Source organism: Falco peregrinus, chromosome 5, assembly GCF_023634155.1.
Source record: "Falco peregrinus isolate bFalPer1 chromosome 5, bFalPer1.pri, whole genome shotgun sequence".
Classification (NCBI taxonomy): domain Eukaryota; kingdom Metazoa; phylum Chordata; class Aves; order Falconiformes; family Falconidae; genus Falco; species Falco peregrinus.
The window spans coordinates 16,893,512-16,920,936 of NC_073725.1; the positions used below are offsets into that span (position 1 = coordinate 16,893,512).

General features: G+C 40.7%; 1 protein-coding gene across 6 annotated transcripts in view; it reads left to right on the top strand.

Moving 5' to 3' along the window:
* MYRIP (myosin VIIA and Rab interacting protein) overlaps window positions 1-27,425 on the top strand; it is a 237,445-nt gene that overhangs the window by 157,382 nt on the left and 52,638 nt on the right. For 4 of the 6 annotated variants that reach the window (XR_008747648.1, XM_055807057.1, XM_055807053.1 and 1 more), the window contains exons 4-8: window positions 22,633-22,769; window positions 24,433-24,516; window positions 25,108-25,205; window positions 25,543-25,623; window positions 27,148-27,297. Coding sequence is in view for 5 of the 6 variants with exons in the window: in XM_055807057.1 (XP_055663032.1) it covers window positions 22,633-22,769; window positions 24,433-24,516; window positions 25,108-25,205; window positions 25,543-25,623; window positions 27,148-27,297 (550 nt within the window). In the remaining variant the exon portion in view is untranslated. Of the gene's footprint in view, window positions 1-9,330; window positions 10,022-22,632; window positions 22,770-24,432; window positions 24,517-25,107; window positions 25,206-25,542; window positions 25,624-27,147; window positions 27,298-27,425 lie in introns of those variants that run through there. The other 2 variants (XM_055807056.1, XM_055807054.1) reach the window with 2 other exon arrangements.

Consider the following 27,425-nt stretch of genomic DNA (forward strand, 5'->3'; position numbering starts at 1 on the left):
TCAGTGGCTTTTTACCCTTTCAGCTTTCCTGACCACTTGGAACACTGCTGAACTACACTTAAATAAAATTTATTTTGTTCTTTGCTACATGGACTAGATGATTTTTTTTTTCCTGCATTTCTCAAGATCGCTACCAACATACTGACAGTGGGGGGCATTCTGTTCCAGCAGGCGCTTTAGGCAGTCTGATGTGGGCAGTAGGTGGCTGGTTTTCTTGGCCACCCTCAGTTAACTCTCATGCCAGCATACCAAGTGTCAACAGCAAGCTGCTGACGAGTGTCCAAGACCTTAAGTCTTAGTTGGAAATATGTAAGTGGGTCCTTAAGTGGAGAAGACTTTGTGTAATCAGGTAATCTTTGCATTTTTTAATTTTCTTTGAAATTTGATAGGTAAGGAGAGTATCAGTAAATGCAAAGCAAGAGCCAGGCAGACACAGAAGGATCAGCTGTTGAAGCCAAGGTGGGAGGCGGCATTTAATTATACTAGGGTTTGGTAGGCTTGGGGTGTTGGTGGGCTAAAGTGTTGATGTGAATTTGGCATAGTGGGTGTAATGCACAGAAATAAGACTTCCAATGGGCATTTTGTTTTGAGGGAGGATTTGGGGGGTTTGGGCACCCCTTTCTGAGCTGGACTGCAAAATAACTAGAACAAGGATGGTGAGAGGATGGAGGAAGTGGAGCACAGGTGAATCCAAACCACTTTTCTCACTCCTCTGACACTTCATCTCCAGAAGCTGTATTATAGTTTTACCATAACACCTGCCCATCAGTGACAGCATGTTAGTCTTGCTGTCAGGACTGGAACTAGGTCCACGTGGAAGCATTAACATGAGTCAGGCCTTTAAGGAAATCCCAGAATGTGCAGAAAATAATGCAGATCTCTCAAAGTGGATTTCTTTACCCATCAAGTGAAAACTTTTAGATTTGTTTCTTGTTTTCACAGTGAACCCATTTTTTTTGTTGTCTCCAAAGTAAAGCTAAGGTTTTCTACATAGCACCAGAGCTTTTAGAACAGGCACATAGAGGCATGCAAAATTTCCAAGACCTAGGTGATTATTAGTGGCACTTGCTGTGCTTTCTCCCTAGGGGAAGGGATTCTTGCTATATACCTGTCTATTGCAATAGCTCTGATACATTGCAGTAGCTTGTGGTGACACTGACAAATAGTAAAAACGTACAGCTTGGTTTGCCATAAATCTTTTAGAGCAGGAATGCACAACAAGGAAAAGCAAGCCAGTTTGGGTTGCATCTATCACTCTTCCCTATGTTTATACCTCCAATACTGCCTTGTGCTCCCTATCTTCTACCCACCACCAGACCACAGCTCTTGCAGTGTTTGTAACCTGTTTGGCTGGCAGGCTTAGTGAGAACTGTTGCACATATTGGACTCGACTCTAGACTTGATGGCCAAAATGAGGAGTCTGCCTGTTTAGAGAGACCGTCTGATCGCTGCCTAGTTGCTGTACGCCAGTCAGCCACTGCCAAACACCTGCTGGGCATGCCAAAAATCTGTGAGCTGGCCCAAGGGGTGCAGCTGCCATGGCCAGTGGATGTGCTAGCCTGTGCCTAGCAGAAGTGCCACCACATGCCAGTGAGCTGTTGCCCTAACAGAATTATGAGGAAAGAGTGAAGGTAAAATTTAGGAGAAAAGAGAGAAATTCTGCACACTGATTTTATAGTCTTTTTAATTGCTCGAGATTTGCGAGTGTTCTGTATCTAATCCTACTGTGTTCATGTAAATTTGAATGTTTTGATATAAATATCGTGCCCCTCGGGAGCTCTTTCTTCTTGGAAGAGATACAAATGACTTAGCAGCCAGATATTCATGGCTAACTGTCCTGAGTTAGTGTTTCAAAATCAAATGTTATCTCTCACTAGGAATGTACAATATTTTCAAAATACTAATTTGAAATGTTACTATAAAGAGTGTAATTAAACTTCTTATTACTTTTCCATTCTCTGTGGTTTTTAACATGCTCATCAGTGCCGTGTAAGCACTCTTATGGCTCTTTGTGACATTATAATGTCAATTTTCACGAAAGCCATTGCAAGTTTTCAGCTCATTCTCCTTTTCTGTTAAAGGCAGCTATTTAAGGTATACTTGATTTTGTTGAGAAAGAAATTCTGTAAAATTGCTTCAGCATGGGTGTGCGTCTTATAGCCACTTGTGCCACTGAAGTGCTCTGTACTCAGCCACCAACAAAAGCTGTGATAGCAGTGGTCTTTCCCAAAAATAAAACCCATGAGTTTTGACAAAAGAGGAAAGGCAGTGGTGGAAGAAGGGAGAGTTATTCCATTTGTATTTTTGCATGTGTCAGGGTAGTGTGGCATTAGAAAGTGAAGAGAGCAAAGAAGAAGGGTTTGAAGGACATTGGGGAAAGTGTAGATGTCAGTATTGACCATGGTAAAGTGGATCAGAAACTCTTTTGGAAGCAATGTTCATACCAAAGTGTCTTAGGTGCACTGATTCATACTTTTGTGATTGTCACCCCACACCCCCATCACCTGTAAAGGGAACAGAGGTTGGAAAATGTCTTTCAAAAAACATCAGAAAGAAGACTTCCTTTTGCATTATCTCATATGAGGCACGTGCTACCTGTGATCCATACAGAAGAGAGGCTGCTTTTCCTTGATACCATGGCTCGTAGCCATAGCCCATGATGGGAAGTGGTACCCAGAGCTTGCATCTGAAGACTCAAAGAGAGGCAGGAGCATCCATGGAACTGTGAGAGAGCAGGGAGCTGGCTGCCGCTCCTGCAGTGAAATTCCTGAGCCCAAGTGGGCAGGGCTTGGGGAAAGCATCAGGGGAGAGTCATAGCCGCAAACTGAAGGTTCGTTTCATTGAAGTAAAAGCCAGCTGAGGACCTTACATGACTTTGGCTTCTTCCCTTTCAGCCAAAACAGGCCATCTGCAGGCAGTGCGAGTCCATGCATCTAGCTGAAGAGAGGTGATGGAACTATCAGTTTTCCAGCTGTGAGAAAAAATAATTTCTCCAAGTAGGAGAAATTTGTCAAAAAAGCCCAAAAGATCTGTTTGCAAAGGAAGGGCTTATGGCTAGTGTGTAGCAAACCCCAGGAAAGATTACACCTACTGCTGGGACTTTTTGCCTGAAGATACCTGAAGGAGGCCTGGGTACAATGGAAAAAAATATACAGATGCACTTGTGTTTTCTTTGCTTGATCATCACAGTCTTTTCTCTTTTGCCTTTTAATTTTTTACTTTAAAAGATTGTTTTGGCAAAATCCATGGGATCCTGGAGCTATTTGGTGTAAATACTTTGGTGGTTCATGTCAGAAGACATAGTGACATGAATCTGGTGGTTCATGTGAGAAAATATCATGGCTGTGTGAGTATCTTTCATGCTTATGTAGTGTGTTAACATTAACAGTTTGTTTCATTTGTTGCTAGAAAAAAGCTGGAAAGTCCTACAGTATAAGGATTTTTTAGAGGAGCAAACCAAATACCATGAAACTTGCTAAACTTGGATTTGATATGTGTTTTAAGCCACAATGAATAGCTGGCTTATGCATGGTAGCGCTCTCCTAGTGCTTTTTGCAACTGAATAATTTTGAGAGGCCCAGGTTTTTGCTGTTAAGTTGAAACATGAAGTGTAAGAGATAGTAAATAAAAAAGAAGGGGGGGGGGGGGGAAGGTGTTCCTTGACACCTGGTTTCACGTACTAGGTTGCCCATTGGAGCCCACCCAGGAAGTCATGAGTGACATTTACACAGAAGAGAGACCAGGTATTTACCCAGCCAGAGTCGAATGTCATATGGAGCTACTCACACCTATGGCTGGTTTGAAGAAACAGCTGGATGCAACCTATGTTCAGCTACATTAAAAAAACATAGTAATAATAATGAAAGAGTGTGTATCCCACTGTAGTAATTGGCATGGTGCACTCTTTATTTTTTTATTCCTCTTTTCTTCTTACTCTCTTCCCAAATTACTAATTAGAGTCAACAAATTGGCTGCAGAATACAAGACATCATACAGTCTGCCAAAAGGAGTGGCTGGCATCCTTACAAATTGGGCTATGATGTGCTTGAAGACTTAATGTTGAAAAAAGCTTTCAATATTCTCTTCATCCTCTCTGTCCTCCTACTGAAGTGACTCAATTCCAAAGGCAGCAACATATTGCTGCCTTGCTGTCAGAGGTTTGGTGAACAGAAATGATGGTCCCCATGAAGAAACATGGTCCTCTACCAATTAAGCTTCATCATTGTGCAAAGTAACCAGTAAGTGCAGACCCTGAGTGATGGGTAATTTGGACATAACCCAACTGAGTGGTCATGATTGTAGTAGTTTGACTTGGCAAGCAGAGGAGTCTTGAATGCGAGACTTCTATAGCTCCAAAGCAGCATATGTAGACCTACTGCAATCCTATGGTACTGCACAACAAATGCACATGTGTTGTGATGTGTGGCTGTGTGCTCCCTCCCTGTGCCTTGTGGCATACATACGGGCATCTGAAGGAGTTTGACTGGAGTGCAGGTGGATATTCCAGTCCCTTTCTGTGCTGTACGGCTCGATATAATAGTGCTTGCGCCATCACCTGCTTTTTCTTGGTGGTCTTGCTATTCTCATAGCCCTGTGTATTGATGAATGGCATACAGTGGCTGATTTGTCCTGAACTTGTGTGTTAATGTGAAAGTTAAATCAGAGCCCTGATATCAATTTTCTAAGTGAGTTTTTACTGGCACAGTGGCAGATGTATCTGGCTGACAAGGATATACAGCAATTTTGCATGTTTTGTTCTCTAACAAGATTGAAGACTGTTATGAAAGCTTTTACCCAAAATAACATGCTACAGATGGATTCGGAGGTGACAGTGGATCTGAGGGGTGACATCAGGGGAGGAAGCAATTCCCTTTTCTTCTGCAGTCTCCTACTGTATGGACCTGTCAATTAGCCTAGGTTTCAGTCACTTTCAGTAAGCCCAAACTTGGAGTGATGATCTTGTTTATAAAACACGGGCAATATAACTAAAAGCATTCAGCTAGGCTAACCTGACTCCTGCTACTGTGATGTCTCAGTAAATATGGAGCATTTTTTATCAAACTGGCCAAAAATATTTCTAAAAGATGTTGCCCTGTTGATAATTGCACTCTTGAGCAATGATGGTCTTTCTCAATGAGGCAGCATGAGAAACTGAAGAAGCCTGTAGGTATGGGCATGTAGGTTCCTGTGTCATCCCAGATCCTCTGAGAATAAAGGCAGTGTTTGGGCCATAGAGAGTGGAGGCTTGCACAAAGGGATTTGTATGGCAGAAGCTGGCTGAGATACATGGTGTGTGTTTGTGGCTCGTTGGTTGTGAAATGTGAATGTCTTATTTCTGTGATGCATTTCTGAGCAAAGCACCTTAGCTGTTGTAATAGCTGTGTCACCCCACATCCTCTGAGAATAAAGCCAGTGTTTAGGCCATAGGGAGTGCAGGCTTGCACAAAGGGATTTGTATGACAGAAGCTGGCTGAGATACATGGTGTGTGTTTGTGGCTCGTTGGTTGTGAAATGTGAATGTCTTATTTCTGTGGCGCATTTCTGAGCAAAGCACCTTAGCTGTTGTAGTGGAAGCGGTGCTCAATAGGCTTAATGCAGATGATCACTTTTCAAGATTTGCATCTGTCGTCATGTATTCAGCCATTTATGATTCTTCCTGTATATCTTACCAAAACAATCTGCAAAATCCTTGGCTTGCAGGCTGTTTCCAAGTTCAGATATGCTGCTTGTTTGGTGGATTTCGAAGAGGATTGCATGCATTGTCACACCGCCTTATTCAACCCTTTGATCTTGCTCACAGTACTTCATGCATAAAGATTTTGAGAGTGTTGGCTTCCTTTTCTTTTCAACACAAGTATTTAATGTAAAATATTTAATTTGAAAAAATTGCAGATATAAAAACAGCTTTAAGACAAATGTTTAATGCCTCGGAAGGGGAGAGGGGTCAACTTGAGTTGAAAACAAAGGCTTTAGAGTCAAATAACGGAATTCCTTTCTCAACATGCTAGATTTCCAAAGCACATGGAAGCAAGTATTTTGGTGCCTCAGTTTTTCCCTCATAAAATGGATTTAAAGGCTATTTGGCCATTTCTTTTATTTACTTGCTGAGATTTTAGTCAGCTTCCTTTCAAAGACCTTAAATGCTTTAAGATAATGGCATTATTGTCAATGACCTAGAAAGTTTTAAATAACTGTGATATATGTCGTATACTTACTGACTGTAAAGAGTATTAAAAGTCTGTATAATAATGAAGCATGAAATAGGATATATGTAAAATAGTTTTATTAGCTGCTTCACTTACTATAGAGTTATGGCACTTTGCCCCTTGAAGAGTTAATCTCTCAAAAAATTAGGGGTTGGATCATAGGTTGGATCACAGGATTTGGAAGTTGACTCTGATCTGAAAATTACTTCTGTTACTATTTATTAAAGAAATTCTTACTTTTAACTCTGTTTCTGGACTTTTTCTGGAAAATCTCTTTTTGCTACCTGTGATTTTATTTTAGGTACTCTCAGTAAGTAATCCCATTGTTGCAGTTGTGGAGTCTTTAATATTATCATCTCAGGTTGTCTTATTTAACTAATATTGTAGATGGATTACATGTATAAAACCCAAATACTTTAAAGCAGCAGTACTAACCTGTCATTATTCAGGGTATGATTCATCCTAGGAGTCATGTCCATGAACGTAGATCCTTTTATTGTTTTCCTTGCTATGCTGAAAGTAAGTAGATACTCTTAATGATTTATATTGGTACAACCTCTTGCTTTTGGGGACTGGGAGTGAAGAATTATTTTATTATTTTTTTTCCGTGTTGGAACTCAAGTCGGGGAGGGGGTGTCTGATTTTTTTTTTCCCGGTTTCTCTCCTTCCCTGCTGTTTCTACCCCTGGGGTCTCTACTCCTTTTCAAAAACGAACTTCTGAAGAAAATGAGAGCATTTTTAAATGAAATTTCATCATTTTACCATTATATATAATAGGCTTTTTCATATCCCTGGATCTGCTGGACAAGGACTGGTGATTCGTGTAGTTTGACCACCTGAAAGGAGGTCAGTACATTAATGGAGCAGCACAAACAGTGAAGATGTTCTTGATGCACTGCCTTCTTCCTGCCTGTCCCAGTACTCCCCAAATTTGTCTTCAACAATGCAAGAGAATCATTTACCCCATCTCCATGTTTGCCAAAGGAAAATTAAGAATAGAGAGAAAAGAATAGCAAGAAAAAGGGGCAGGAGCAGCATGAGAGTTAGTTACACCCCTCTGACAAAAGTACTGTGTATGTGCAGAGAGAAAGAACATTTTAATTTGTTCTTTAAGGCATCCACATCAGATGCACAGAAGGGCAGGCAGATACACATGCCCCCCTCTGTCTCCAATCCACTGGGACTCAGCAGCCGTTTGGCAGCCTGCACCACGAGCCATATTAGCAGCCAGCAGTTCACGGTACAACCAGCCTGCTCAGCTGGAAATCCTAGCAGCTAGGATTGCTTCCCCAAAATGCCATCCAGTTTCTCTTTATGGGAGGAGTTATGCTTGAGAGGAGACCTTAATTCCCTGCCCTTGGATGAGAGGTGAGAGTAAGCAATGTCTCAGAAATGACAAATAGCTTCTGTTGGCCCTGTCTCACTGTGGTCTCGACACATGGGAGGGATGCCTGAGTACCTGAGTAAAGATGCCTCCTGTTTTTGCAACGGGACCTTCTCTGCCACTGTCAAGTGAAATTACAAGAGTGTTTGTATGCAGTGGATCTGCATTAAATCCCTTTATTGACCGAGGGCCTAAGCAGCACAGTTGGAAAAACTTTAGATAGAACTTGATTTCCTTGTTCTTAGACAATTGCCTCTGTGGGTTTGCTTAACTAAACATAAAAAGCTGTGGTAGTGATACCTCATGTAATTAAAGCAGGGCAGGAGGAGACATCTCAGGCAAGTAACATCCATCATTTGGCTACCGTATTTTCCTCCCAGTTTAACAGGAATTCAAAAATCCTTGGCATGCATTTCTTTTCTGAGAGAAGTAGGAGCTCTTCTCAAATGAGCATTGTGGATCTATCTGAGAAGAGCTGTGATGTTTGCACTCTGCTCACTGCCAGCAGTTGCCAGCCAGCACTAAGGGACTCGAAGACCCATTGCACACTATCATCTCCATGTGCATGACCAGGTAGCTTTGCAGTTCTTCCTGTTGTCACCCCTCACATTCATAGACTGTTTCCTCTAGTTCCTTCCATATTTTCTTTGATTGCTCTTGTTCAAACTTAATGGTATCACGCAAACACGCATCTTATCACAACTGGGTAGCCCTGTGAGGATACCCCCTGCCTTGTGCAGATGAGAATAAGCTTGCCCTGGACAAGGCAGGAGGATTGCATGGCTTTGAAGCTTTCTTCTTGTTAAAGAACTGAATCCTTCTCTGGACATCAGATCAGTTTTACCCAAAAGCTCTGAGCAGGACCGGTTTTGAGGAACAGCTGTATTTCTCTTGACAGTCTGGCTAATCTGTGCTTGCAGGACTGTTTGGCTTTATTATTGCGATACAAGTATTTACAAAAATAGAGGGTGCTTTTTTTCCATTTTTCATTATTCAAATAGCTGAAAATCCATATGAAAAGTACATTTGTGTGTGTGCCCAGATGTAGAGCCCCTGTTAGTGAGGCCAGCTGGGATTAAAGTCTCATTTGTATAATTTGTAAAGGCTTTGGAATTTTTCCTACGGTTTTCAGCCATAAGCTGGAATTTAGCTTTTGTCAGACTGCTGGACAGCTTGCACAATAAAGCTTCCAACTAAAAATATTTCCTGTGCAACAGGGAAAACCCAACCATTTTAAATGCAGCAGCTAGTTGGTTTGAAAAAAACAAATTATTAAAAAAAGAAGAAAACAAAAGAAAATGTGCCCTTAATCAAAGAGAGCTCCATTCATAAGTAGCACAACATACAGAAGGCTCATTTTCTGCAAAAGCAGAAATAGAATGGTAAGGAACTTTAGGAGACAGGCATGGTATGCTTGGGATGCTCACTTGCACACAGCAGCAACAGAGTACTGTTGCACAGCATCAGATACCCTCACACGGTCCTTATGTGCCCTTGGTCTGTGCTGGGAAGAGCTGCTGAGGTGCAGTGGTTGACTGAGCCCACCTTCTGGGTCTGGCGAGCTATCCCCATCTAGCCCATTTTCCACTCTAATTCAAGGAAATCTTGCGTAAACTGCTGGATAAACATCTGAACTGTGTCCGGGTGGTTTGCTATCTGGGGAGCACATCATCACCCTGCCTCGCTCCTCCTTCTACCGCGGCGGGTGGGTGGGTGGCAAGGAAATCCGTTCCTTACACCTCCCAGCTAGGGACTTGCATGGGACTTGGTTTTGGAGTTGTCATGCCTCCAGCTGAACAATGTGTTTCTTAAGCTGTTCTGTGGCTGGTGGAGTTGCAAAGCTACAAATACGTGTCATCTCAGAAAGGGGTGGTGGGGTCACTGTGTGCACAGCTCCCAGAAGAAAACTGCGCAGCCTACTTCAGCAGAAGTTGGGTTTGCAGAGGGAGATAATTAGTACAAAAGACAGGAACTGAAATCATGTATCTTTGCTCCCCAGCAAGGTTCTAAGGTTTTTAGCTTTTTTGAAAATTTTTTCCTCCTTTCTTTTTTAAATAATCTTGAAATGAGCCCAGTTTTCTCTCTGATTGTACGTGGTGATGAATCTTCTCATCTTTTCTGGCATTTCACAGCTGTTTGCTCACAGTTTTCTCGCAATATAAGAACAGAAACAGATCTTAAAGCAAAGGATTGTTGTCTTTTTGGTGTTCTTGAGCTCTATATTAAAAGCTCTGCGTATTTTTCTAATCAGGATTACAGAATTAATTTGCATGGTTTATCCTCTGGTATTTTTTTCTGATGGAGCGGCGTTTTTATCTCTTTTGTGAAAATTTTTATGCTTCATCGACCTTACTTTTTTTTGTTGTTCAGCTGTTTTTCAAGAATCTGTGGATTAAAAATGAAGTTTGCAGAAAGAAAAGCCTTCACTTAGGTAATTTGAATAACTAATCAAAGTGGCTTATGTTCTGTTGTTTCATTTGATACCTGCTGCAGTAACGGAAAACATGTTTCGTGGGTGAACGATGCATTTATTTGTAGCCCTTTATGTTCTGTTGTATTTTGACTGTAAATACTTTCTTTTCATTAACATGAACACAAAGGTCAATGACCAAACGTTCGTGAGAGTGTTTTGGTGTTGCTTTCTGCCTTCTGAAGTTTATTTCCATGAGGTTTCTGTATGAATTTTCTTTCACTTTGGTGGGTAGCTGCAAAGGATAAATTCGTAGTAACAGCACACAGCAGGAAATAAATGCCTCTCCAATTGAGAATTTATGAATATCTCTTTCTGTTGTTTCTTAAGAAAAGCAGCAGGATGTATTCATTTTGAGGCACTGTCAGTGTGGATTTTTGTTCTTTTTGCCTGTCTTCCTTCAGAAATCTGAAATAAAAATTGCATTGATGTATTGTAGCAAGCAAAACAAATATGACAGTAAAAGACAATGTATTCGTGTTCAGTGTAGCTATAATAACTTGCTTTGATTCATGTTTATTTGTATTTTGCTTCAGCATGTTGTGTGCATGTGAGTGTCATAAATTTACTAATGATGCAGTATCGATTAATTCTTATGATTTGCCTGAAAAACTGTCTAGTACCAGATGACCAGGATATGGAATGTCTTTCCTTTGAAAAATACTGAGATACTGAAAATGTATTTTACTGTAAATTAAGATAGAGGAAAAAAAAAATGCAAAATTTTACATGAAATTACATTTCTGGGGAAGAAGAGATCTAGATGAAGTAAAGTATTTCCTTTTTCTTAAGGGCAAACAGTTTGTTTCAGTGGTAATATTTTTATTTGTATATTTATGATTTTCATGTCACAAAGTAAATCCTGTAGATCATATACAAATGTCATGAATGTGTCCTGTAATTTAAAATATCCTCATAAAAAGCACTTTGAAGTGAACATGTAGAATGTTCTATTTCAGCAATACCCGAGTGTTGCAGCTTTTACAGAGGCATTTGGACTCGTTTCCTTTTGGTTTCAAATATCCAGTGGCTGCTTATTTAATTTTTGTCTGTGTTAACAGGTAGTATTAATCAGCTGCGTGAAGATATGCATTTTAATGAAATATTTAAGAGGAAAATACATGACAGTGTGGTGGGGAAGTGATTTCCAGGCACTGAATGAAACACCTAGCAGGGCTGAGAAAAGAAGGGCACAAGTTCTTGGCCTCCATTTACACTACTGGTGATGACTACAGACTGGTTTTATGCACTTAATAATCCACGGTGGCTGCAGTAGCATCTGGGGCTTGTTACACACCGACCTAGAAATGAAAGCGGGAGTAAAATGAAGAGAGGTCAGGTTTTTGTGCAAGTGGAGTGGCAGTGGTACAGATAGGACCTAAGGTATCTTGTGAATGATAGGTTTCCTGGGTTTCTTATCTGGGAGCATTATTTGCTGATTGATAAGAAGGTGTAACAGCTGAGTGCCTGGATTTCTCCCACAAAAGTGGCATTTTAACCCATTAGTGTATCTGCCGTCTAGTGAGGAGATACACTTTAAAACTCATTTGTGAAAGTGGCATCCATGCAATTGTCAGTTTAAAAGAAAAGGTGGAGTAAAAATACCCTTCACTTTGTTCAACAGGATCTTTCTTTTTAAAGAGTTGGCAGTTTCTACACTGCGAGTCTAACCACGACTTTGACAGATGGGTGGCTCACAGCATTGCGTAGCCCAGATTCAGTATCGGTATGGCATATCTGGTGCTGTCATTGGGATCTCATCCATAGGGTCTGCACTGTGCTAAGTCGTATCCCGACAGTTACATTTGACTTTTCTTGAAAGAGTACTGGGAAAGCCTCAAATTACCAGTTCTGGGATCTGTATTTAAGCAATGCTATAGACCATTTGGGTCTTTTGCACCTGGTCCCAGCAAAAAAACAGTGGGAATGATCAGATGGCTAAAAAAGATGATCTGGGATGAAACAGGATTCTTCAGCCTTAAAAAAAAAAAGAAAGAAAAGAAGAGCAAACATCTTAAACTATCTAGTTTAAATAGAAACAAGATATGGCTTAAATGTTAAAAACTTTCAGCATTAGGATAAGAAAATACTGAAGTGGAAAGGGGGTGGCTGGGAGAGCTCTGCAGCATCAGCAGTCACTAAGAACAGGCTAGCTGTGTATCTGCTGGGAGTGATCTAGGTACTGCTCATCATGTGTGGTGGCAAGGGGAACACCTATGTGATCCCTTTTCTTTCATGGACTAAGGCTCTGCCAAAGTGGCTTGAAAGCAGCAGTAACTTGTACTGCAAGCTCTCTGCAAGCTCCCCTGCAATGCAGCCTTTTGAACTTTTAGGTTCAGAAGTCAGCTCTGAATAAATAAGCATCAGTCAACTGATGCTTACTTTAAAAAGAGAAGATAGAGAAAGAATATTCACTAATGGCTGTAAGACACGCAAACATCCCTATAAACATGTTGTTCTGGCAAAAGCTTATTAGCTCTTGCTGAGAGATGTCAGGAGCTGTGTTGGATACAGCTTCTCACGTTTTTTACTGCTGGTACATGCCTGAAGAGAGGTCTTGCCCCTCTTATGTCATGGCTTTAACTGCCATTAACTCTCCACGATCATGATTTCATGTCTGGTGTTTATAGTCAGCTAAATTACAGTGGAGCACTGGGTTTGAAAACCCTTTTCTTTTTAAAAATTAACTTTTATAACTGCTGCAAAACCCCTGTTTTCACTTGAGTTATCCCAAAACACAACATGCTTCCTGGGGGCAGCAGGTCAGGTTAATATGCCAAGTATGCATTCATTTGTGAGCCAGGGGTTCCTGACATACAGTCTCACGGCAGAAATACAAGGCAGTATAGCTCAGTTAAATGCTGACATGTTCTACTTTTAGATGTGTTTTCCTACTGGAGAATCAAACCATATCTCCAGGTATACCTGGTACTGTTTCAGTGTTTTCCTCACCTGCTGCAGAACACTTATCCACTGTGGGGAACAGACCTGAAAATGATCCTCACCAAAGTCGCACTCACAGCCTTCATTCACAAACCAGAGTGATGACTCTTGTGCCCAGGTTAAGCCAGAAGATGTTTTTAGCCTGACCATTTTCATGTGAGAAGATTAACTTGGGACGATGTGCAAAAACCACTGAACCTGACCTACGTTCAGCCACCATTTGTTCAAGTCTTATTCTTTGCAGAAATCTTAAATTAAAAGCAGGTGTCTTGTTGCAGTAAGCCTCTGTGGAAGGAACCTCTTTCATTCTGGGGAAACGTAATTGGAAGACTCAAATAGCTTCATAGGAAAAGGATGTTAGTTATGCAGATGACTGCCGAAGAGGAGGGAGGAGGGTGTAGTGGTGGAGGAGTGCACACATGGTGCTGGGTGGGTGAAAACCTGTTCTTAGGTGGTAGCATGGGTAGGTATAAATGCCAAAAGGCTGTAAATCAGAGCTGAAGGTGGTATGTCAGGTCTGGCATTTCTCAGGGAGAGTTTGAGGACATAAATGCTCTGACTGGGTTTCGGGAACCATCAAAGGTACATAGTGGAGTTTACAGGTGTGTTCACCTCAGGTCTAGACCTCCTGTATCTCATGGACTTGACTTCAGCTGAACTCATCAGTTCTGGAAAATCACAATATACCATTGAGCAAACACAATCCATACCCAACAAGCTTTTGTCACAGCATGTGGCCAGCGTTTAATCTTTGCATGTAATGTCTGTCAGCAAATATATGCAAACTACTATCTGCAGGCTAGATGTGAACTCCAAGGAGTGTTGCTTTACTAGTATAAGGATTACAAATTACAACTTCTTCTTTTTTTCTTTTTTTTTTTTTTAAATAAAGCATGGGTTAGATCTGGTGTTTTCTTGACAGGGGTACCTGTATCTTTTCCATTCTTGTTTTCAAAAAGACTGTTAAAGGCAGATGTTTTACTCCTGATTTTTACATGCTGATTACTGACCAATAATTCAATTACATGTTTAAAGATGAGCAATGTCGTGTTTTATTTTAGTGTAGATTTGATGATCAAGCTACCACTGGAAGTAAGGGTCACAAACCCATGGCACAGAGAAATGTGTGTGAATTGGAGAAAGGGGTTTTAGTGGATTCTGCGTATTATATATCTAAGACGTTTTTTGTTTGTTAGCAGGCTTTGAAAAGTTGCCCAGTAGAGGGAAATGTGATTCTGAGTGGACTTTGACTTCATTTTGAAACCTACTCGGTTTCCTCAGCCATTCTATGATGCCTGTATTTTCACTAAAGCTTTTTTTCCAGTTTTGCATGCCAGTGATACATTCCTCTACTGCAGCATCCCATGTCAGGGCATGCGTAAGGCATCCAGAGGAATAGGAGTTAGACATCAAAATGAAGAAAGGTGATGCATCTCTGTGTGGCATGTAGCTGCAGACTATCATCAGAGAGCTTGGAGGAGGCCAAAAGTATGCCTCTATTTAGGTAAGGTATAGCCAAATTTGTGGAAGATTAGTCCATCAATGAGTGTCTTTCGAGGGTGGTCAGTTGTAATGTCAAGCATGGTGTCCTGAGCTGGCAGGTGCAGAGAGTGCCAAAGGCAGGGTCACTCCACACTTGCATCTTTCCTGTCATCTCTTCCTTCGCATCTGCTGATAGACGGAGACAGAGTAAGAGGCTAGGTGAACATTTTATTTGAACTAGTATGGCTCATGATCTTATTTTTATGAGCCAGCAGTCACTTACCGTGGCCTGCTGCATAATGCAGTGAGTGATTCTTGCACGTTGGCGCACGATGCAGTGGGCAATCCTTGTCATCTCCCTTTGGAAAGTCACTGAGGCTTGGTTTAAAGGGCCCAGATGGCAGACCCGTTAGTACTTCCCTTAATCATCAGGATTAGGGGAACTTGTTACAAGTTTTGATCTTTCTTCCATTCAGAAAGTATATCTAGGTTCTCTGTATAAAACCTGTTCTCTCTCCCTCCCACATCTAACTTCCTGACTGCTGATTTCAAAGGTAAAGGAGACAGAGTAAGCAAATTTGAGGGTTTGCACATACAGCTGTCTTCTGTAAACAAATCAAAAATCTTCTTTTTCTCTGTGCTAACCTTAAGTTGTTATTTCTTGTATGTTCTGTGTTGGAATTTAAAAGCCCAAACTGGGGCAGTGAATTTCTCAGTGAATGGTCGGGAGGATGTGTATTTTTAGGAAATGCCTTATATAGTACAATACTGGTGGTTGAGCTCTCTGAATAATTAACATACTGTAGACTGCAATGCAATTACCGAGCTGGGTTCATTTCTGCTGGCGCAGGAAGGTCACGATTTCACTCTGAGGGACATGGACAGTTGTTTTGTTGCACTTGCGGGAAAGACAGATGGTGTTTTCACTGGACTGGACAGTTTTCATTTTAGGGTAGGTGCTTTAGCTTGAGAGGGCCTCTCCCCTGCTGTTCCTTGGATTTTGCTGCCCACTGAGCGTAGCACACGTCGCGCACTGCTGCAGCCTTTCCCGTAATGAGCCGTGCTTTCACGTGTCACGGTGTAATGTGGGTGCAGCCCTCTGCTGTAATTGGAGGAAGAAATTTTCTGGAGCAGCGCTTCTTAAGTGATGGGTGATCTGCAGAATGGCATTAAGAAAAAAATAAATAGGAATTCAACTTGAAGCTTGGGAAGGAAGTGTCACAAAGAGTTAACAGTGGCCTGCTAGGCTAAATGATTAGGACCTGTTGTTCTTGTGGTGTGAACAACTGCCTTTCCCAGGCAGGGGATATATGCAAAACAATCAGGGAAATATAAGTCCCCTCTTAGAATGACATGGGCTTGGCCTAAGTTCCTGTTCAGGGCTTCAGGGGGCCGAACCATCTCAGGATATATATTTTTCTTTAAATCTGATTTTTAGGGAGCTGAGCATTGGCACAACATTCATGTGAGTGGTGCTCATGTGCTATAGTAAGTATTCATCCTGAAGGGAATGAAGGTGAAGTTGTGTTCTTGAACCTGGTAGTATGTTTGATTTCACTGAAACTGAAAGGAACTGAAATACTTTAATTCAGCAATTTATAACAAGCAGTACATTACAAGCTCTAAAACATCAGCCCAGAGGAAAAAGCACATATTGCTGTTGGCAGAGAAAGAGTATTTCAGGATGCTGAGTTTGAAGCAATTTTACTCCAAAATAAGTAAATAAGAAGTGGCAGGCTAAATCGTCCTAGTTTCTCTGGGCGCCTGGCTGAGGCCACTCAGTGCCTGGGAAAAGGAGGAAGGGCCCTGAGCTTTGTATTTGTGTGAGGCTGGGACAGGGAGAGAGCCCTTGTCGGGGGGGCTATGACAGCCGGTGTGCCTGAGACAGCATAATCTGGATTAGCTGGCGTTTCCCAGCCACTGATGCGTAACAGGGTGCCAGTGCAGCTGGAGGGTGATGGATGTGCAGCTCCCCAGGAGGAGCAGGGCTCCAAGGATGTTGGTCCTACAGCACCGGTCACCTGCCTGCCAGGGAACATCACAGTTAAGGACAAGAATATTTAACTGCAGCATGCCTTTGCCTCCAGCCCAGCAGCGTGGCTAAGTACGTCTGCTTTGGAGAGGACCTGTCTACTAGTGTCTTAGCTCTGCCATAGCTCAGCAGGCACTCTTCTGGCTCCCAGTCTCTCCATCTCTTCACTCATTGCTGAGCCTCCAAGCAGTTCAAGGAGCCTTGAGAGTGCTTCGAAACTATGAAAACTTAGCATTGATGTTGCTTTTCCACTGAAAATTTACACTTCTAATATTTCTTCAGTTTGATGTGGTTACATTGCATTTTAGAGTCTCCCACAGAGCAGCAGTTCTGATCTGTGGATAGTCCTGTATTTCAGAGATGGATTTCTTCGGCTTTTTAAATTTTCATTACTTAATTTAAAGAAATTGTCACATCCACAAAAGTAAAAAGGTCCAGGAATTGTAAAGCAGCTCCCTTCCTGAGTGAATGTAGCCAATTGCTGAGTGCAGATTTCGGGTGACCTGAGGTTGGATGTCACACACTAGGGCATTGACACAGCAGCGGGCAAAAAATTTCGAAGCCTTCCCCCCCCCCCCCCCCCCCAGATAGAAGTTATTTTCAGCAACTCTTTTATTTGGTTTCTACTGAGTTTGATCAGTTGTTAGCTGATGATCAGTTGTCTGAGAAATTGCTGTTGAATGTCTGCACTAAAGGGCTGAGTAGTGCTGATGCCCATTCAAGAGTATTAAGCAGCTGTTTAATGAGACCTTTTTTACGATGGACATTACTTCAGTGGTCTGCTACTAGATCCTTTTTATTATTCCGTGTTTTACAAAGTAAGAACCATGGGGAACATCTCAACTAAGTCTGGAAACCCTGGAGTTTGTAATGAAAATTGCAGCCATCCATGAATCTGCTACTAGTAAATACAGTGGTAAAGCTGGGGATATGGTAATGAGTTATAAATGAGTTTTTGAAGGAGCACCTTTTCCTGTCAAAAGGAAGTATAGAATTTATATTTAAAGATATTGCTCTGCGATTATTTTGCTGTCATTGTGTACCTAAGGGTCATAAAGTCAGATTTCCAGTATCTTAACATGTTATGGAGCATCGACAGAATCAGTGGTGTTGCAGGGAGCTGATAGATAGTGTCATTTAACCTACAGCATGATTCCCATTGTTCTGGTAGAAAGATGGAAAAGGTTATGCACAAGGGGTGAGGAATTGGCCTCGAGGCTTAGCTGCCAGCCAGGGCTCCAGGGAACACCTCCACCTTGAGTGAACGTAAGAGGCTTTAGCAGGGTGGCATGAAACTTGTCTTAACATTTTGCAATATGTACATGGAGGTTTGTGGCTCTGATTTTGGAGTCATATTGAGGGCCTCGAAGAATTTACTGTCCTGGCTATCGGCACAAAGCTATGGAAGATGTGGTAAAATAGGAGTGGAAAGCTGAAAAGGAGTCTTCAGCTTACTATGCAAGACAACAGCAAGGAAACCTTAAGTGACTGTGTATTCACTCTGACATTTAAAAAAATGTAACTTCAATTTCCAGAAGCACCTCCTGACTTACAGAAACTAGTCTGTAACTCAGTAAGTTACAAGTTCTTCTTGTGGGAGAAAGGAAGTTCATGGAAAAATGAAAAAACACTATAAAATGCTTCCTTGAAGTTCTTGCATTATGAGTAGAGGTTAAGCTCATGAACATGAAGTTGATACTACCTTTTAGAGAAAATTTATTGCAGAAGCTTTATATTGCCTTTTAGACCAAGTAAAACCTCACAAATTTTAGGAGAAAAAAAAAATTATAAAGTGGTAAATCAGTCACTAAACAGCCTCCTCTGTACTGAGTAGTGAATACTAGTCATCATGCGTGAGTGGCATCTTTCACGTGATCTTTTTCGATCATCACGAAAAATGAGAGGTGGTTCATGTCCCCACTCCCCAGCACAGCTGGTGTACTTTTTTTTCTCAGGACAAGGCTAAAAAATGATTATTTGGGTGCTGCAGGTGAGAAGTAGTGTACTGAAAACCACTTGTAAACATTTTAATGGGTCTATCTGTTGCTCTTATGGTGCTACTTGATTAAGGCAAACACGCTGCTGCACTAAAAAAAAGACAGGGGCTTTATCATACTCATTCAAATTTTAACGCTATTAAACCAAGAGTGTCTGTCTAGCTTTCACACTTTCTAGTAAGGCAGAATTTTAAAATCACAGTATTCCCCTCTGCCAAAAGCACATCAAAATGCAACTCAACTCCATGGCAATGTTATAGAACATAAATAATGTCCTTAGCATTTAAGGCTATTTAGCAATAAGGTCATAGCGGTCTTTATGGCACAGAAAGAGAGGAATGGCCTCAGCCATTCCTGCTTCTTTAAAATGTATACAACTAATATCCTTTAAGTGTGAAGTTTCATTTCAGGCAGGCTTTATTTTAGAGGTAATAAGGGAAGTGTTTCATTTTAACAATTTAATGCTAGTGCTGTCATAGTCTTACTTTCAAGAGTAATTGGACGTATAAAATGGATTAGAAGAAACAATGTTTGGTGTCACACTGGTATGGCATAGTGCATGCCATAGCCCAGGTCATTAGCCTGGGCTCATGGACCGCTTTTGCAGAATACAGCTTTCAAATGCAGGTCAACATTAAAGTATTTTAAAATAAGGTGAAAATGCTCTTATTTCTCTTTTGAGTGGGTCCTTTATTTTAGTATTTCTAAAAAAACCTGCTGTCTTCTCCAAATCTTTTCTCCCCAGGACAAATCAGCAGGGACACTGTGACTTACTTGAAAGTTAAAGAGGCTAAAAAGCTTTAGAGGAGGCATTGTAATCTGCTGTAAAATGTGTGCAGGACAAAGGCATGGATTTGGAGTTGGTAGCTCTCCAACACACAGGAGAAAAGCATGAGATGATTACATCACTCACAAAGTGTTAATCCTGCAGCAACGATGGATTTTTAAAAAAAAAAATCCCACTCCTTGTGTTTACACCAGATTAACCAGTACAAAGAAGAAAACATCTCTTCTTTCATTGTTGCTTTGATATGTCTCATCTCTTATCCTTTTGACTCTCCCAAAGTTCACATTCAGGAAATGTTATTACAAATATAAAACCTGTCTCTAAAATTGTGGTAGTTGCAAAACACTCTCACTTCATTAAGAAATCAGTGCTGTTAGCTTTCTGTTTTTACAGAAACATTATTGATCAGACCCAGAAAAACATGGTAGCATGGGGGAGAAGATGTTGAAGCAGGCTTGCAGTGGGTCCCATCTCTCCTTTTTCCCCAAGTTGCCAGGTCAACATTCCTAACTATCTTAATTCATACAGTGTGTACAATGAGGTGAGTGATTTTCTGATTTTGGTTGTTGGTCATTTTGTAAACTCTTCTACCTTGCCACTACGTCTGGATATTAGCAACTGGGTCTACTTGGCTTCCAAGAAGATAACAAGATCAGCATTTTGAGCTAGTGGAGCTGAGTTTGCTTGGTAAACATGCTTAAGGTATTTGGTAGGGGTCTTGAAAGATCTAAAGCAAATGTATTTGAGGACTCACAGTGCTGTGAGTCCACCAGCGGTGATAGTACTGTGATACTATTTTGTGGACAGCATGGAGAGCCCTGTGTTCACTGGGCAGATACCCAGTGTCCTTCCTGGCCAATTCCTCCTCCTAAGCCACTTCCCACCCAGTCATGCAGACTGAGTTTAAACCATCTTAATGGTTGTGACTTTGTGCTGTTGACTGAAATGTTACACTCCCGGCACCTGTACAAACTCAGTGGCAAAAGTGAATCGAATTCAGCAAGCAGACAACATAGCATTTGTACCTCTCTGATGCAGCTTCTCTGAGAGCAAGTGGTCCCCGCAAAGAATGCAGGTTCTCAAAATTCCAAAGAATTGCAGGTTTAGGAGAGAAATTTGCCTCCATTCACAGATTCATCACTGTGCCAGCAGCCAACCCTGTTCAGTGGGTCAGGACTTGGACAGGCTTCATAACAGATTTCTCGGTGGCAGCACTACAGGGATTCAGAAATCCTGTGCTTCACAGACAGACCTAGGCATGCTTCCCTGTGCTCCTGCAGCCACTTGCGCTTCATCAGGTGTTTGTCATCCCTGCGCTGTGTGTAAGGACATTTTCCAGAAAAAAAGGATTTTTGTCCCTGTCACATGTTAGTGATACTTGTAAAATGGTGAATATTGGAACTAATGAGCCTCCTGGGAACCATAGCTACCTTTGGGATATTACTGTGCAAATAGATAGTAAAGGGCTAATATTCTTACATTATCTATGAACATCTCTCCTGCATCTACTTGCTGACACAGCATACAGGAAAAATATGCCTCTTCCATTATGTGCTTTTTCTTCAGTTGTCTTCAATAGAGCAACTAATGTAACTTTAAGAAGAGTTCACAGTTTGAATATGATAGGCTTCATTGATTTTTTATTTTTAATTTCCCGCTGCTGATGTCTGCTACTAAATACTTTCTAGTGGTAACAGAGAAGTGGACTATATCATGGTGTTCTACTTTACGTGAAGTGGATGTTCCTTTCAAGCAGTATAGTGAAACAAAAAATCCAGAGTCGGACTGAATGCATTTAGTGGAAAAACCCCAGGCTCAGCATATTTGTTTGTTAGCGAGTATCTCCTGAGGTTCAGTGGCGAGTAAGAACTTTATCTTGCTAGCAAGATTTTATTTGCTTATGAAATGGTGTATGTTAAACAAAAATTGTGGATTGTCACTTGCTTTGCACTTCATAAAGAAAAGTTCAGAGTCCCTGAAGGAAACTGTAAAGGTTAGTGTTTTTCACGTACAACCCCAGGTTTAAAAAATGGAATTAAATCATCTGAATGTGTTCAAGTTTGGAAGAGCTGAGCGCTCCTGATAGTAATATCATTTCTTTAGGGATTCATATATTGATACTGGACACTAACCGTAACCTTTCGTTCTCTAAACTCTTGGTGTTAAGAATCTTCTCTTTGCTTAGCTATGTAACAAGCTCCACAGGGCTTATAGTTCCAAGACCTTGATTTTTTGTAATTATTGCAAAAGGGAAATTACCTTTGCAGCCTGTACTAAATACTGTTTTGTATCATGTCCTATAAAAATACCTTGGCTCCTGCAATGTAAGTGCAGTAAATAAACTACTGTGGCAATATGCAGAGGAACAAATGTGCTCAAACAGAGAAGGAAGCACTCAGAATTGGCTCATGTTCACTGGCTCGGGCTTAATTCTCCTTTCTAGAGGCTTTTGGGTAAATAAGCTTTAATTTATAGGTAGAACCCTAGGATACCTCTCTCCAGCCATAGGTGCTCTTGGTAGGAAACGTGTGGGTCTGCCCTGGGTCACCCTGCAGTCACCTTTGGCTGTGTTGCCTGGGTCTGTGGTGCAGGTTCTCCACTCGCGGCTGAAGTAGCAGGTGAAGCAAGAGCCCATTGGCACGTGGAAAAGAATACAGAACTTGACAGTATCTCACAGCTTTATAGAGGTATAGGAGCTCCGGGGAAAAAATTATTAGGATGAATCACTGATGTCAGTGATGCTTACTATTGAAAGTAAGAAACGAAACTACAGTTGTGAGTCCTTTCCCCCCAGAAAGGTTGTCTGTCTACAATTCTGTGCTTACTCTGCTTTGAGGTCCTCACATGAGGCTTTGTCTACTCTATTGGTTTCCGCAAATAAAAGCAGTGATATATTTTTATGAAAATGTTATTTTTTGCAGTACATTAATGGGCTAATTTTTTACATTACCTGTAAATCTCTGTAAATAAAGGCTATTTTTCAAAACCCTCCTGTGCTGTTCCAAGGCTTGTTCACATTTTTCAAAAGGCTGTAGTGTTGGCACTATAATGTAAAAGGGGAGAGCATCTCTTCTGATAGTAGCAAAACCAAGTAAAAGCTTGAGTCATGTGAAGCAGGTACTTGCTCGTGAGTTACAGTTAGGGTGGGGGGAGTGGGGCTGTTGCCTCAGTATACCAGACACTTACAAAGTAAAAACAGTAAAGAAGTATTCAGAAAGTAGTATGTTTGTGCTCTGAGGTCTAAATGATCCAATGTTTTACATAAAAGGATAGTAGACTGTTTATTTGTTGTAGAATCGTTCCAAATATGTAGTTTATTTTTCTGTTTTAGGCTTTTGAGGACCCAGTCTCTGGATTGGTACTATAATAATGTCAAAACCCGCTTTAAGTGTTTTGGAAGTGCCAAAGTCCTGAAGAACTTATACAAGAAGCATAGACTGGAGAGCGGAGTTTGTCCTGATGTAATAGGTAAGAACGACTGTGTTGATTCTGTACTAGCTTATCTACTTTAACACAAAAGCTGACAATGGAAATTCTGAGCTTATTTCAAAAGAGATTTTTTTAAAGGCTATTTTTTAAAATAAATAGCTTAGTGGAGAGAAAAAGAGTGGAGTGAGTGTCTAGACAGCTGTTTAAGAATCCAAAGAAGGTTTAATCTTAATTATGCCACTGATACAGAGGAACTGTTATCTTCAGTCTGTAAAGTAAATTGCAGCTTGTATTCTAGCCTGTGTTCCAAAATTTATCATGCTTCTGCGTAGTCAATGAATGAGAAAACAGTTTTGCATTCAACATTTGGCCTTAAAGCACATTTCCATGGTGTTTGAAGCAAAATTTGGTTAACATGGGATACATTCACTATGCAAGTTTACCAAAACTTAGATTGTCCTCTCTTAAGAGTTTTGCGTGCTTAAGCATCTGAAACTGGCCACACCTTACTTTTGTATGGATGTTTGTAAATGGTTAAACAGTGCTGATTAAATATTGGTTTCACCCTTTTAAATGAAGAGAGATAGTTCTCCCTTACCTATGGTGTTACAATGCCTCACCCCATGAGAAGAGTAATTGGACGTATAAAATGGATTAGAAGAAACAATGTTTGGTGTCACACTGGTAACTTTAGCAAACACTCAAAACACAGCTAGCTGAATGTTTGAGATTTCATTGGATTTATTGGACCAGATGATCTCCTAAAGTACTTCTTTTAAAATTTGTACAGAGATTATAGTTTTTCTATACGCTTTACTTTGTCTTTTTTCTGAAATTATGTAGGAAGGTAAGTGGACTCTCTGATCCTGAGTGAAAATTTCAGGTGTTTCTGACAAAAATTGGCATAAAGCTTCTAGGGAGAAGCAATCTATAAATTAAATTCTGATTTATTAGTCTTTTTGCTTTCTCTCTATCAAATTCATTTTCTCAAGAAGATTCCTTAACAGTTGAGAACAAGTATGTATGAAGAAAATCCATATCAGTGAGGACAGCAGTGGGACAATGGAATTAAAAACTGGGGAGGGAACCTTCCAAACTTGAATACGTGTTACCTTTAAGCTGTAGTCTAACTGAATTTGTCCTTGAATGGAAGTGTGAAGAATGCAATGATGAGTGGCAGTGGCATGTGCACTCTCTGTGAGACCTTTCTAAGGAGGGCCTTTGAGTCTAAATGTCATTGCTAACTTTCTTCTGCTCTCCATGTATGTGACTATTAGGTAAACCTTTTGTTCCCTTTGAAGATAAATACTAGTATATGTGTCTGGGTTTGAGCTTATTTATACAGCATTGCCCTTTAAAATGTAAAATCTATTTCAACCTCAAATGTCATATTAAAGGCAACTTCCCTGCACTTCTGCCATGTAAGCTTTATACCTAGTAGCTTCCTTCTCTCTCTCTCTCTCTTTTACCGTGCAAATAGTTTTCTCCATCGAAAATGAATGAGAGTTGTTTTGTGTAAAAGCAGTCAAGTTTTATACAAAAGCTGCTGCAGTCATGGTTTATACAAAAGGTAGGAGGAATTTTCTGGTTATCACTCTCTGTGTGCAGTGTCACCATATCTGGAGTGAATATTCTAATCTAATCATGCCTCTGCTGTTGATGGGTACTTCTTATACTAATGCACAGTACTGTCTCTTTTAAGCAGAAGGAGGATTTTTTGAAGGAAGCTTTGAAAATGAAGGAAGCATTTGTGGGAGTGATTCTACATTCTACCAACAGACAGAAGGTATGCTGCTAAAACCCAGTTTGATTAAAACACAGTCCTTACATTTTGAATTACTGGACAAATAGCCTAGAGTGCTGATAAGTCTTGTTCACAGCTCCAGCGATCTTGTAGCTGAAACATTTAGCCAGATACTAAAAATCCTTTGTGTACCATGCTGGAATATCTTGCTTCAGTATTACTCTAGTGTGGATTTCTTCATGTTCAGTTTTTGTTACTTCTCTTCCATTTCCTATGTTTGTATGTTTTTTCATTCTTTCTTATATTTTGTTGGTGTTTGTAGGAGGTTTACAAATTTTCTTCCTATGATTTCCTGCTAACTATATTGCTGGATTCTAAAATAAACAACATAAAAATACTATGGTTTATTGTATTTAATATTTATGTTTAAGAAGTAACATAGAGGTTGAGACAAATTTCTCTGTCTTTAAGGTGTTTATTTTACTGCGTGTAATTACGGATTGAGAAAATGAACTTTGTAATGAACAATTTAAAATTTGAATATATGTCTGGAATATGAGTGAATTTTGGAGCTCATTATGCAAAATGTACATATATAAAGAACATGGTGGTTTTATCTTATTCTTCACCTAGGACACAGCATGATGGATACCCTTGCTGTGGCCTTACGTGTTGCAGAGGAAGCAGTGGAAGAAGCTATTTCTAAGGCAGAGACCTACAGTGACAGCCTGGTAACATTTTCAAAAAAAAAAACAAACCACCAGTAATTTTAATAGAACAGTTATGTTTCTTTTAATTTGGGTACTGGTACAAAACCAAGCAGACAAAAAAGAAAACATGAAGAAGTAGTGACTGTCTCATGCCATACCTGAGGAGCTGGGTGTGGGTTTTGTGAACTTGTATCCAAGGTGCATGTTGCATTTCAGAAGGTGACATGCAATATAAGTACCTGTAATTTCTTCCCACAGTGCCAATAGGGCATATCACCCATTTCCTGATCTGTACCGTTTCTGTGGAAAGGCTGGGTTTATGTGATTTTAGCAACTACAGATATCCATTTTCATGCAGGACAAGCAGAATGAGGCTTGTTACTTGCAGGAACACAAGGAGGACCTCATAGAAGAGCTGGCCACAACCATCGTGCAGAAGGTATTGCATGTGTTTTTTTCCCTAGTTTGTTTAATAGCCAAAACACAATCCTTTAGCCTGGTGACCTTCAACCCTGCTAACAGCAAAAAGGATGACACCCATGTAGGGAGTAAATGACAAGTTTCAACTTAACTGTCACAGTATAGGCTTAATCAGATACATCTGACATAAAAATCAATTTATAAATAAGCTTCATCCAATGCCTAAACTGATGGCCTACTCCCTCAGGTCTGCATTACCCTTTCTTGGAAAAGGAGGCCGCTGCTCAATTGAGTTTTACATCTGTTCTGCACTTCCCAAAAGGCACAAAGTTTTCAACTGTGAACAAGTGTGGTTCTTGACCATACCTTCTACTGAGTCCTGCATCTGCAACACATACAAAGAAAATATCTGTCATTAAAATAGAATTCTGTTAATGATGCTGTAAGATGGACACCCAAAACATCACAGAACCCTCTGTGTGGATTTTTCCAGAAAGCTCGTTTTCCCTGCAAAGCTCTGACGCAGCACAGGAATGGAGGGCTTGTGGGAACAAATACCCCTTGGGTTTGCCTGGACAGTTGGGAGCCAGGCAATGTGAGCATGAAGAGTGCTGCTGAGCTCCCATGATCAGTAAAATAACCACTCCGCTTAGTCTCCCTCCATGTGAACTAATCCAGTTGCCACATCTGTGTATGGGATGTGGCATTTAACAATGTATGGATCACACACCAGAGGAGGAACATGTTGTCCATAAAGCTATCAAGAAAAGCCAGAAAAGCAGCAACTCAATGAAAAATAATCTGCCACCTTCTTTACTAGGAATGTTAGGAGATGAGTTCTGCTTATCAGATCTTTGATAGTCTGGAGCCTACCTCAGCCAGGCTTGAATTACTACCACTCTTGTCAAAAGCTGCCAAGTCTTTTATGCCATAGACTAATATTCTGTAGCTATTTTAAACTGGAGTCAGAAAAGTTGTGGAAATGAAGTGTGGCAGGATATAGTCTGTCAGTGTAGAGAGACAGGTAGTCTATATGATCTTCTCTCACTCTTAAGATGGTGTAGATTTTCAAAAACAAAAACAGTGCCTCTTTGTTTTCAGTAGAAATGTGTATAGATGCCATGAGAGCCTTTGAAATTCCCCTCATACCTAGTATTTTGTGTTTCTTTGCAAAAATTCTTTCTGAGAAAGTATTTGACACTTAGATGCTGCTAATGTTTAAAGTGTTACTGTAGGAACAGGTTTCCATGTTTATTTAATTCATCTCTGATGTTCCTACAGGCATTGATTATGATTTACTGTGTCGATGCTTATGCATTTGCAGGCAGTATGACTTCAGATGAGGAGAAATGCATGCAAGTTGTCAGAATCATCCTGGCATGAACTGGAGCAAAAGCAGAGGGAGACTCTCACACGTTCTTCCTAGGCAGTTTACCTTAAGACAGGGTTAATGTAGTTTTTCTCCATACAGCTCAGACACTATTTTCAAAGATCCTTCTTTTCTTTTCCTTCCCCTCCCACCCCTTGTCCCCCTACCTTACAGATTATAAAGAAGCAGAAAAGCAAAACTGAGCAGGCCGAGGCTGACTTTGAATGGCCACCATCCAGGAGCAGTGGCCTGGCATCGGTTGCTGTCTCAGATCAGAGTATGCTGACTTTTCCAGGGAGCCGTAGGGGGTCTTACACGTTATGGGTGAGTGACTTAGCACAACTATTGATGTTTTCTGGTGCACAAAACTGGAAGATTGACATCATGGATAAGTACACTTACTGCCTGGAACGGTAAGTAGAGACTTGCAGAGGATGAGCATTAAGCCTGTG